The sequence below is a fragment of the Dermochelys coriacea genome, chromosome 5, assembly GCF_009764565.3.
Source record: "Dermochelys coriacea isolate rDerCor1 chromosome 5, rDerCor1.pri.v4, whole genome shotgun sequence".
In the NCBI taxonomy this organism is placed as follows: Eukaryota; Metazoa; Chordata; order Testudines; family Dermochelyidae; genus Dermochelys; species Dermochelys coriacea.
In genome coordinates, this window is record NC_050072.1 from 86,854,650 (window position 1) to 86,867,147 (window position 12,498).

A 12,498-nucleotide genomic window follows, 5' to 3' on the forward strand; every position below is an offset into this window, starting at 1 on the left:
TAGCGCAAAAGTCCACTTTTGCGGTCACGATGGGAGATTTCAACGCCAAGGTCGGGCGAGGGAAAGCTGGAGAAAAGTTCATAGGGAGATACGACAGCGGCGAAAGGAATGAAAGAGGAGAAAGGCTGGTAGCAATGGCAGAAACGAAAGAACTGTACGTGGCAAACACCTGGTACAAAAAGAAGACCGCAAGACGGTGGACATGGATCACGCCAAATGCGAAGAGCAAGAATGAAATCAACTATATTTTAGTCAATAAAAGGCTCATCTTTCAAGACGTCTCTGTGGTGCAGGCTTTCAACATCGGCAGTGACCATCGCCTGCTTTGAGCGAAGTTGATTTTTGACGAAGTGGTGGAAAAGAAGGTGTTATAGATGGCAAACAGGAAACAGCGGTCAAAGACATTTGATGAAGCAAAGATGAAGAAAGCAATTTCTGGGTTTGACTGGAGCCAGACGGAAAACTGTGATGAGGACTATAGTATCTTTGCTGACAAGCTGAGACATTGCATAAAAGCAGCTGAAACTGAAAAGCTAAAGAAGGTGAAGGGAAGAATCATGAATGAAACGAAAAGCTTGTTGGAGAAGCACAGAAACATGAAAAGGAGCTTGGATAACAACCTTGAGTACTCCATTCTGTGAAAGGTTATACTGCAAAAACTGAAGGACGACTGAGAACTTCCAGAAAGAAAAGCTCCTCAAAACAGCTGAATCACACAAGAGCCTCAGGACGTGCAAGCAGAAATTGATGCAGAATAGATTGAGCGTAACAGCATTGAAGAACAAGGACGGAGAGACAGTAATCGACAGAACAGGGATGGAGGTGGTCTGCAAGGACTTCTATACAGAACTGTTCATATCAAGAATCAATGTCCCTCTCCTAACACTCCAAGAGTCAGAAGAACGCATCCCCCCAATAATCGTCAGTGAAGTCCGAAGCGTGCTACACTAGATGAAGACGGGGAAAGCTCCAGGAAAAGATGGAATAATGTCAGAAATTATTTCTGCAGGAGGCGAAAAACTTTGGAAGGCCCTCGCTTTAAAATTTAATTGATACCTTGAAGAAGGAAAAATACCATCAAGCTGGAAGGAGTCCAGAAAATCTTAAGAACTCCCGCCCTATATGACTGCTTTCTCACATCTAGAAGCTCTTTACAGAGGTGATAACGAACTGACTCTTGCAGAGTCTGGATGAACAACAGCAGAGAGAGCAGGCAGGGTTTCTAAGAAACTTCAGCATGATCGACCATATATTTACCCGTAGCCAGCTTCTAGAAAGAGCGAGGGAATACAAACTCCCGCCGTGCATTGCTTTAGTCGACTATGAAAAAGCCTTTGATAGCGTTGAGTTTAACGCAATATTAAAGGTGCTTGCAGAGCAGGGCATTAACATGCAGTACATCAGTTTGTTGAAGGAAGCAAATACTGGATGTACAACAGACATTACTCTCCTTGAAACTCCCCTCCGCATCCCAATCAAGAAAGGCGTAAAGCAAGGAGATACAATTTCACTGAAACTATTCACCGCCTGCCTCGAAGTGATTATGAACAAGATCAATTGGAGGAGGAGTGGTGTCAAAATAAACATAGAATGATTATCCCATCTCAGATTTGCAGACGACATCATACTAATTGCTGAAAGCACCAACCAACTGCAGAACATACTACGAAGACTTGACAAGAAAAGCAATCAGGTCGGCCTGAAAAACAAAAATGCTACAAAACAAAATACATATGATCAGACGTCTTACGAAAAGCCTGAATAACGGTAACAGGAGAAGAAATCGAAGATGTGGAACAGCACATATATTTGGGCCAAGAAATTAATATGTGCCAAGACCTGAATGGAGAACTCTCACGAAGGATTTGGGCAGGATGGTGTGCATTTAATTCCATCAAGGACATCCTCAAAGGAAAAATCAACAAGACCACACGTACAAATATCTTCAATTCAACAGTGCTGCCAGCCATGCGGTATGGCAGTGAAACATGGGCACTGATGAAGAGAGAAGAACAGCGGCTGTCGGTAGCTGAAAGGGCAATGGAACGAGCTATGTTGGGAATTTCCCTTCTGGATCGCACCCCAAATTAAATGTTCAGAGAACGCAGCAGTGTGAAAGATATTGTCATGGAAAGCAGACATAACAATGGGCGGGCCACACAACACAACTCATGGACAATAGGTGGACTGCAATCATTACTGTGTGGTACGTGTGAGAACAGAAAAGACCACGCGGTCAGACTCCAAGAAGATGGGAAGATGACATTGTTATATGTTTTGGACGAACGTGGAGAAGAAAGGCAAGAGTGCGAGAAGAATGGCGGACGTGTTGTGATCGGTGCAGTCTTAATGACAGCTAAAGACCGATCGATCCAGGTAATCCTAGAGGTTGGTGGTATAGATTCCAGAGTGTGCCATAAAAGCTGGGCTAATTCTAATAGGTCTTCATTTAGAAGCAAGGCAAGCCTCTCTGCTAGACACATGGAAAGTGTCCAATAATTAGGGCCCTACCAAATACACAGCCATGAAAAATGCATCATGGACCGTGAAATTTGGCCTCCCCCCGTGAAATCTGGTCTTTCGCGTGCTTTTACCCTATACTATATAGATTTCACAGGGAAGACCAGCGTTACCCAAATTGGGGGTCCTGACCCAAAAGAGAGCTGCAGGGGGTCATGGTAGTGCCACCCTTTCATTTGCGCTACCTTCATAGCTGGGTGACTGGAGAGTGGTGGCTGTTGACTGAGGGCCAGCTCCACAGGCAGCAGCGCAGAAGTAAGGGTGGCAATACCATACCATGCCATCCTTACTTCTGCACTGCTGGTGGTGGCAGCTCTGCCTTCAGAGCTGGGCTCCCAGCCAGCAGCTGCCACTCTCCAGCTGCTCAGCTCTGAAGGCAGCGCTGTCACCAGCAGCAGTGCAGAAGTAAGGGTAGCAATACTGCAACCCCCCTTACAACTCATTTTTGTGACCCCCTGCACAACTCATTTTGGGGTCAGGACCCCTACAATTACAACACTGTGAAATTTCAGATTTAAATAGCTGAATCGTGAAATTTACAACTTGTAAGATCCTATGACTGTGAAATTGACCAAAACGGACAATGAATTTGGTAAGGCCCTACCAATATGTCCTTTTTCTTGAGCAGCCTGAGCTGGTAACTCTACAATGCTTCGGTAGACCATTCAGCAGACTAATTCTTGAAATGACTTATAATCATCTAATGAAGATGCCTGAGGAAGAGTCAGCCTCATTCTGTGAAGAAAATAGAATATTCTCTGGGAATGTTTCAGAAACTTGTTGCTGAAATATATGTTCATGCAGAAACTGATGAAGAAGAGAGTCCAACAATACTTATAGATTGCTGTGATTGCTTTTGCATGATAGGCAGATCTGGGGGTGAATGAGATTTAACCCTGGAAACTGAAGCTGAGGAATATTTTGATTTAGGATATGACCATGGCACCAGCGAGTCCAAGCAGTCTGTCCTTATGGATAAAATGAAAGTGGCCAGGATAGGAGTACCAACTAGGGTCTTTGAACTAACATGCCTATATTTTCCCACATCTGACCTGACTAGCAAACATATATGGGTCATAGAAAGGTACCACCTAAAAAGGTAAGAGACTGAAACATCCCCACTATCAGAAGATGAATACTCATCCTCCTGTAAGGCAGGAGGCTGCCCCCGAGGTGCTCAGAGAATTACTCACTGAATGGCCTTATCAAAACTATCATTCTTAGAAAGCATACCAACTGACAGAAACATCTAATAAGCGGGAGTCAGGCTGCAGGGAAACAGCCAAAACACTGTGTACTTTGTACATTCTGTTTGCATATAAAAATCTAATAGAGTCATGCCCAAGCTACTACAAATTTTTAGTTCTGTGATCCATTCCTCTATCTGTTTGAACATTGGATGGAACACTGAGGAACACATTTGAATGTATTTAAGAAATTATTAATGATAACCAGCAATGTTGGATTGTCACATACTATTTTGTAGAAGAGTGTACACTGAAAAAGAACAAACAGGTTTTTGCACTTAGAAAAAATGTTTAATAGTCATACAATGCACCTGGACTCAGTTTTTGTCTTTGAAGTGTCCTATCAGAAAACAAACCAGACCCAATCTATTTAGCTGTTAAAAACAATGAGATCAAACATGTCCAGACTATACCTTCTCCTCCCTCAGACTAGCTCTTTCCATCACCTACTCCCTCTTCAAATCACAAGGTGAATAACAAATTAATTCCCTTTTTTCAGGAGTGATGAGCATGTGGAGGGTGATGCGATACCCCTAACAAAAAATAAAGCATCCTTATAAAAGTGTTGAATTATTCCCAATCACGCATTTGAAAAAAATACATATGGGAAATCTCCATGACAAAAATGTATTTGAAATGAAATTACTGAAACACAAGTAGTAATAAGAAATCTATTACATGTCTGAGGTTATTTTCCAGATACAGTTATTAAAAATACTTGATGAGAATAGCTTGATACTGACCTAGTCACAACGCACCGCTTAGGCAATGAAGTTACTATAGTCTTTCCTTGCCACTTCCTCTCCCTAAAGTCTTCAAGCAATTTATACCATTTTATTCACATGATCTTGTTTCTCAAGTGATGGTGCTATTCCAACATAAGTAAGTTAAAAAGCAAGCCTGCGAGCAAAAGCAATGTAGAAAACAAGGGTATATCTTGGATATATACTGGATATATACTACCTGAACACAATCCCACAGTGTTCATAGAACAAAAAGTAAAGGCTGGAACAGCAGTAATAAGAACAGAAACACATATTTCTAAACAACGTAATTCTGGGTAATAAACCCTACACTGGGAAGTACAAACAGTTGAAATTTATAAAAATAATTTTCAGAAATCGCTTACTTGTGAGAAGTTCTCTTCTTCATCATGCTGGCAGACACTCCTGCATGCCCTGTAACAGAGAAAACAGCACATAAATGACTGAGAAATGAACATATTACGTTCATGCAGAGTGCTAAGAAAGGCTGCTGTTTTGAGTGCCAAGATGTAGATGAAGTGCTGCAATTCTATGGGAGTTAAATATCTAACAACCCCCCCCAGAATGTAAGTATTCTGAATAAAAATCCTGGAATTAATACACTTCTGGAGCTAAACTTGCATGAAATACACTTTTAATTTCTACTCAGATGTCAGATTAAAACAGGTAGTGGTTGTGATCAAGATCACCTGTATGTTCAAATTCCAAACACAACAATGGTGAGGGAAAAAGAAAAGGAGTACTTGTGGCACCTTAGAGACTAACAAATTTATTAGAGCATAAGCTTTCGTGAGCTACAGCTCACTTCATCGAAAGCTTATGCTCTAATAAATTTGTTAGTCTCTAAGGTGCCACAAGTACTCCTTTTCTTTTTGCGAATACAGACTAACACGGCTGCTACTCTGAAATGGTGAGGGAGATTCCCACACTGGAGTCATTCTTTTAAGTGACAAATCTGAGGAACTGTCCCAGAATGATGTGTCGAGAGAGGTATTTTTGGAACAAACTGATAAATTTAACAGTAATAAGCCACTAGGACCAGATGGTATTCACGTAAGTGTTCTGAAGGAACTCAAATATGAAATTGCAGAACTACTAGCCATGGTATGTAACCTATCACTTAAATCAGCTTCTGTATCAGATGACTGGAAGATAGCTAATGTGACACCAATTTTTAGAAGAGTTTCCAGAAGTGATCTGAGCAATTGCAGGCTGGTAAGCCTACTTTCAGTACCAGGCAAGTTGGTTGAAACTATAGTACAGAACAGAATGATCAGATCCCTATCTAATCGTGTTCATCTAGGTAAGAGTCAACACAGCTTTTGTAAAGAGAAATCATGCCTCACCAATCTATTATAATTCTTTGAGTGGGTCACCAAACATGTGGACAAGGGTGATCCAGTAGATATAGTGTACTTGGATTATCAGAAAGCCTCTGACAAGTACTCTAAGCAGCCATGGGATAACAGGGAATGCCCTCTAACAGATCAGTAACCAGTTAAAAAGACAGAAAATAAAAGTAGGAATAAATGGCCAGTTTTCAGAATGGAGAGAGGTAAATAGAGTCCACCAGGGATCTGTACTGGGACCAGTGCTGTTCAACATATTCATAAATGATCTGAAAAAAAGGGATAAACAGTGAGATGGCAAAGTTTTCAGATACAAAATTACTCAAGATAGCTAAGCCCAAAGCAGACTACAAAGAGTTACAAAGGGATCTCATGATACTAGGTGAACTGGACAACAAAATGGCTGATGAAATTCAGTGTTGATAAATGCAGAATACTACACATTAGAAAACAATTGCCACTATACATACAAAATGATGGGGTCTAAATTAGCTATTACCACTCAAGAACGATCTTGGAATCATCCTGGATAGTTCTTTGAAAGCATCCACTCAGTGTGCAGCAGCAGTCAAAAAAGCTAACAATGTTAGGAACCATTAGGAAATCAATAGAAAATAAGAGATTACATAACGCCACTATATAAATCCATGCCCACACCTTGAATACTGCATGCAGCCCTGGTCATCCCACCTCAAAAAAGATACATTAGAAATGGAAAAGCTATAGAAAAGGGCAACAAAAATGATTAAGGGTATGTAACAACTTCTATATGAGAAGAGATTTAAAAGATCCTGGGACTATTCAGAGTGGAAAAGAGACGACTAAGGGGCGATATGATAGAGGTCTATAAAATCATGAACAGCATGGAGAAAATGAATGAGGAAGTGTTGTTTACTCCTTCACATAACACAAGAACCAGGTGTCACCCAATGAAATTAACAGGCTGCAGGTTTAAAACAAATAAAAGGAAGTACTTCTTCATACAATGCACAGTCAACCTGTGGAACTTGTTCCCTGGGGATATTGTGAAGGCTAAAACTATAACTGGAATAAAAAAAAAAGATACAGGGGATGGATCAATTGATGGACCTGTTGTATTCATTCCCTTTGAAGCATCTGGTATTGGCTACTGTTGGAAGACAGGATACTGGTCTAGATGGACCTTTGGTCTGACCCAATATGACCAACCATATGTTCTTAACTTTAGAATATATGGTACAGAATTAATATCAGCATTATGTGTGGTGTCACAGTACTTGTGATGGTCAACTTTTGCACAGTGTTGAACCTGACAACACCTTTATAAAGTTAAGTATTGTTCTCATTTTACAGGCATAAGCAGTGAGGGTTTACTTGCCCATCACTGGTTACACAGTAAGTGGCAAAACTGGGACAATACCCTAGATTTTTAACTCTAAACCCTCTGCTTAATCCATTAAACCAAGTTACTTCTCCTGATGACATGAATAAGTGTTGAAGTCTTAATCCTTACTGAAATATAGTTTAAGCCTGCTGTGTTGGTTCATAAACAAAAAATAATAGGGTCCCAATGTAGAAATAAAATTATTTTACAAAAAAAGTTAAACAGCACTAATTTATTTTTTTAAACCCACAGGATTTTTCTATGGCCATTTTTGTTAATCAGAAATTCAAACAACAGATCTTATGAAAAGATAGTCTCTTGGATATCTGAAGCCTGACAGAGGAAAAAAAAGTTTAGTCAAGATATTTAATTGACTCATGAAATCTGTTTGAACTCCAAGAGTGGTAAGGAACCAATACTGTAAAATGTGAAATTAAGGCATCAAGTTAACTTCTCACTCTCAATGCCTCCGGCTGACTAGTTCAAAATTTAATTCAGCCCAAGCAATAAGAACAGTAATCATCATTGGAATATATGGATGTTTGTAAAGGAATTCTTGTACATGCAATGAAGTTCTTTCACACTTCTGCAGTAACCTGAAAAACCTATCCTCCACACTCATTGTACTCCCACATAAAAACATTAATATTATTTAAGTAAACATATGACTATACAAAATACATACTTATTGCATTGCCATTTAAAACAGCATTAAAAAGACTGGAAATGACCAGTTAAGACAGCTGACAAAATATTTTATTATCTTTTCAGTTCGCACCCATCAAATTAACAATACTGACACTACAAATTAAATGCATTACTAAAATGTATAAAGTCAACTCTAACCCACAAGACAAAGATTTCCCGTTAATATTGTAATTAACTGACTGCAGGTAAATACTAATTTACCTTAATTGGTTACTCCCAGTCTTCTGCAGTTCATTATTTTGTACCAGGGTATGCTATTTTAAAAAAATGGTACAACTTTAAAGTTGGAGACTTTAAAAAAAAAAAAAGTCAGTGATATCTGGTTGGCATAGGAAAAGACAGTTATTTATCTCAGAATAACTGGTATATGAGACGTGTTGTCTATGTATTCCACTCTTGGTGCGCATGAACCAGAGATCAGAACCTTGGCCCCTGCCTTCACCTTAAATGTCCTCAACCACCTCTCCACCCCAAGGCATAAATGGGCCAACTACATCTCGGTTCTTTTGCCAACCAGAATCCAAGTAACTATAGATTCAGATATTCAGATATAGCAGGGTAAGAAGGGCAGGTCTTGGAATACATAGACAACGTATCTTGAACAGCAGTTAGTTTTGTTCAGCCTTTTGGTATTTTTTTCCACTGCTCTGATACCCTCTTCCCTTCAGACAAGGAGAGAAAGTGTCTTCTTCCAGATACAACAAAGCCCTCGTCCCAATGTGTTTTACTTTAAATAGATGACCATTAAATACTGATCACTCCTTATTGTCTTTGGCCTGGGAGAGAGATGACACAGCCCTGTTAACTCATGTTGGATCCACATCCATAGGCTTTCCATGACACAGTAATTTCATGATATAATTTTAAGAAATTGTAAGCAAGTAAGCAATTGTAAGAAGTGGTATAGACAGAATGCTCAATTCTCCACAGCCTCTATGGCTTAATACAGTATCGTAAAACCAGTATTAAAAACCTACACGTGTTTCCTTTGAGAGTGACTGCCACACATTTGTTCTCTACCTTTTTCATCGCCTTTCCTGAAAGATTCCAAACTATAAACAATTCTAAAACAATTTAACATTTAACTTTCAAAATCAGTACAAGTTAAAGGCTGTAACCATCTGATTGATGGATCCATCATTTCCTAAACTCTTTACTCCTGAGGAGAATTCTGCACCACTGCGCATGTGCAGAATTTATGTCCCCTGCAGATTTATTTACTTCCCTGCAGAAAAATTACTTTCTGACGGGGAAGGCACAAAAGCAGTCATGCGGCCCTCTCCAGCAGTATGTTTTGGGTGCTCCAGGAAGCCGAAAGAGAGGTAAATCACTATGCGGCAGGAGGCGGGACTGGGGAAGACTGGGCTGGTGGTTCCTACCCTGCACTGGGCTGGGCTGGGGAGGATGAGGCTTCCTCTTCCCCTGCCGGCATCTGGGCTGGGTCAGACCCACCCCATAATACTCCCTCAGCTGTAGGAAGCTCTGCAAACTCCCCTTCTCTCCAGCCCCGATTCCTTCACCCATCATTTCTCAGCTGCAGGGGGAGGAATCCCTATGCAGGGAGCTGCTCCCACATTTGCCCGACCTCCAGGCATCCAGACGCCCTCATACCCAGACTCTCCCGCCAAGCCTTACCCACCACACTCAACCCCCCCCCCCGATGAGCCCCACTCCTCCTATTCCTGAACCATTCTGACAACCCACCCGCACCTGGATCCTCACCCCACCTAACCCCAACCAGTTGCACCTGGATCCCCACCCCACTGAGCCCCTTTCCCCCAGCATCTGGGCCTCACACATCCAGACCCCGCCGAGCTCTATCCCCAATACACCAACCCCCCCCCACCGCTGGACCCCCTGCAGCGTCCCATTCCTGTTACATCCAGAACCCCCAACAAGCCCCGATGCATCAAGATCCCACCCCCAGATCCGCCACTGAGCCACCCGCACCTAGACTGCCCCACTCAGAACCCTCTTAACCCACACCTGGATCCCCTCACATTAAGCCCTACCACACCTGAATCCTGACTTGCTGAGTGTGCCTGCCCACACAGAGGGGCAGGGCCCTAGGGTGTTTCTGGGGCAGTCCGGGTCCTTGCACGGTCAGGGTTGGGTGCAGCCTCACTACTGAGTCCATGTCCCAGGGAGGAGCTGCACAGTGATCTCCCACCTCTGTGCAGCCAGTGACCTGTTCTCTCCAACGCCATGCTGGAGCCTCCACATTTATTTGACAAATAAATTTGCAGAGTTTTAAAATATTGTGCACAGAATTTTTAATTTTCTAGGACAGAATTTTTAATTTTCTGGGGTAGAATGCCCTCAGGAGTAGCTGTTGGGGGAAGAATTCTCAGTATTTACAGCCATTCTCCATTTACAGCATTTGGTTTTATCCTTACATAAACAAGACCAGAACCACTATTAGCTTATTACTATAATGTTATCAGTCTGTTTCAATCTTTGTTGTTCAACTGAATTAGGGAAGTTACAGTTGCTAAACTACCTAATCTTAACTAGCAAAATATATCCTGAGTTCTGCTAGCATCTTGCAGACTTTCACAGTGTTGAACAAGTTGCAGAGTAGCAGCCAACTATTTGGGGAGAAAAACACTTGAAACCACTCTGTTGACACATTCCCTCCCCCACTATGAAAAGAGAAACTTTTCATTACCACCACCACACATCTAAAGAATACACTAGCTGTGCTAAAAGATTAGATACTAATAATCCTTACACATGTACATCAATGCAAATACGAAAGTGTGCACACATGTAGGGGTAGAGGAAGGAATGGAAGCGTTAAACACACATCCAAGTGATTTGCAACCGCATTTTTGAACCTTTAGAAAAAGTTGATAGAGGTTTACCAACTTCTTCCCCAACTGCCACAAGAACATATTTTTTTGGTGAGATGGTAAGAACTAATAAATCAGTTATATGACAAACTATTTTTTCCATTTTACTAAAAAAAGTGCTTAAAGTATCTGGGATCTTAAAACATTAATTTCGTAATTTTAAATTGACAGTAAAAATTAAGATGGATAATTGCCATATTCCCAGCTTGCTTGATGTATTTATGAATTCCTAGTGGAAGATGGTCCATATGCTTGAATGTGAACCAATGTACTATGGTCTTAGATTGAAAATTGATCTAAAAAGGTGTGAAGGGAACCTTTTCTGTTATTTTTTTTTGTACTGCAGTAGCATGTGGGCTCAAATCAGGCATCATGTCCTGAAGCAGCTGGCACTGGCCACTGTCAGAAGACAGGACAGTGGGGTAGATGGACATTTGGTCTGACCCAGTATGGCCATTCTTATGTTGGTAATTAAGTGCTAACACTGAATCCCAGCAACGTAACCAAGGGCCAGATTTTCAGACAGACATGCAAGTAGGCTGCCTTTGGCACATGCAAGTGCGGCACAATAGGGTAAAAAGAAAAGGAGTACTTGTGGCACCTTAGAGACTAACAAATTTATTAGAGCATAAGCTTTCGTGAGCTACAGTTCACTTCATCGGATGCATTTGGTGGAAAAAAACAGAGGAGAGATTTATATACACACACACAGAGAACATGAAACAATGGGTTTATCATACACACTGTAAGGAGAGTGATCACTTAAGATAAGCCATCACTAACAGCAGGGGGGGGAAAGGAGGAAAACCTTCCATGGTGACAAGCAGGTAGGCTAATTCCAGCAGTTAACAAGAACACCATACAAAGCAAAGCTGCAGCGATTAGCAAAAGATCTTCTAAAGCAGTTCCAAGTAAAGAATATCAGAGGAACAGTGGGGGGTTAACTTAGGCTTGAATAGAGACTGGGAATGGATGAGTCATTACACAAAGTAAAACTATTTCCCCATGGTATTTCTCCCTCCCACCCCACCCCCCACTGTTCCTCTGATATTCTTTACTTGGAACTGCTTTAGAAGATCTTTTGCTAATCGCTGCAGCTTTGCTTTGTATGGTGTTCTTGTTAACTGCTGGAATTAGCCTACCTGCTTGTCACCATGAAAGGTTTTCCTCCTTCCCCCCCCCTGCTGTTAGTGATGGCTTATCTTAAGTGATCACTCTCCTTACAGTGTGTATGATAAACCCATTGTTTCATGTTCTCTGTGGTGTGTATATAAATCTCTCCTCTGTTTTTTCCACCAAATGCATCCGATGAAGTGAACTGTAGCTCACGAAAGCTTATGCTCTAATAAATTTGTTAGTCTCTAAGGTGCCACAAGTACTCCTTTTCTTTTTGCGAATACAGACTAACACGGCTGCTACTCTGAAACAAATAGGGTAAGCGACTAATAAAATCAAGAGTAGATATAGCTGTTGAATTTTCCCCCTCACTGGAGTGATATTTAATGTTTAGAAGGTAATTTGTCCCTAATCAGAATGATAGCTCTACGAGCAAAACAATAATATCCAACAGTCCTCCAATTACATCAAGCATTGGTCCTTCAATTTTGCTCAATTCACTTTGGCAAGCTCACACTAAGTGTGTGAATGATGATAATCTTCTCTTTGTAGTGCACATTCCAGGACAAATTTATTTAA

At 41.2% G+C, this 12,498-nt stretch overlaps 1 protein-coding gene across 18 annotated transcripts in view; it reads right to left on the reverse strand.

Annotated features, from left to right (window-relative positions):
- Positions 1-12,498, reverse strand: part of SPIN1 (spindlin 1) — a 117,108-nt gene that overhangs the window by 23,114 nt on the left and 81,496 nt on the right. For all 18 annotated transcript variants that reach the window (XM_043514767.1, XM_038402271.2, XM_043514766.1 and 15 more), the window contains one exon: positions 4,897-4,945. In XM_043514767.1, the coding sequence (XP_043370702.1) occupies positions 4,897-4,945 (49 nt within the window). The remainder of the gene's footprint in view (positions 1-4,896; positions 4,946-12,498) is intronic.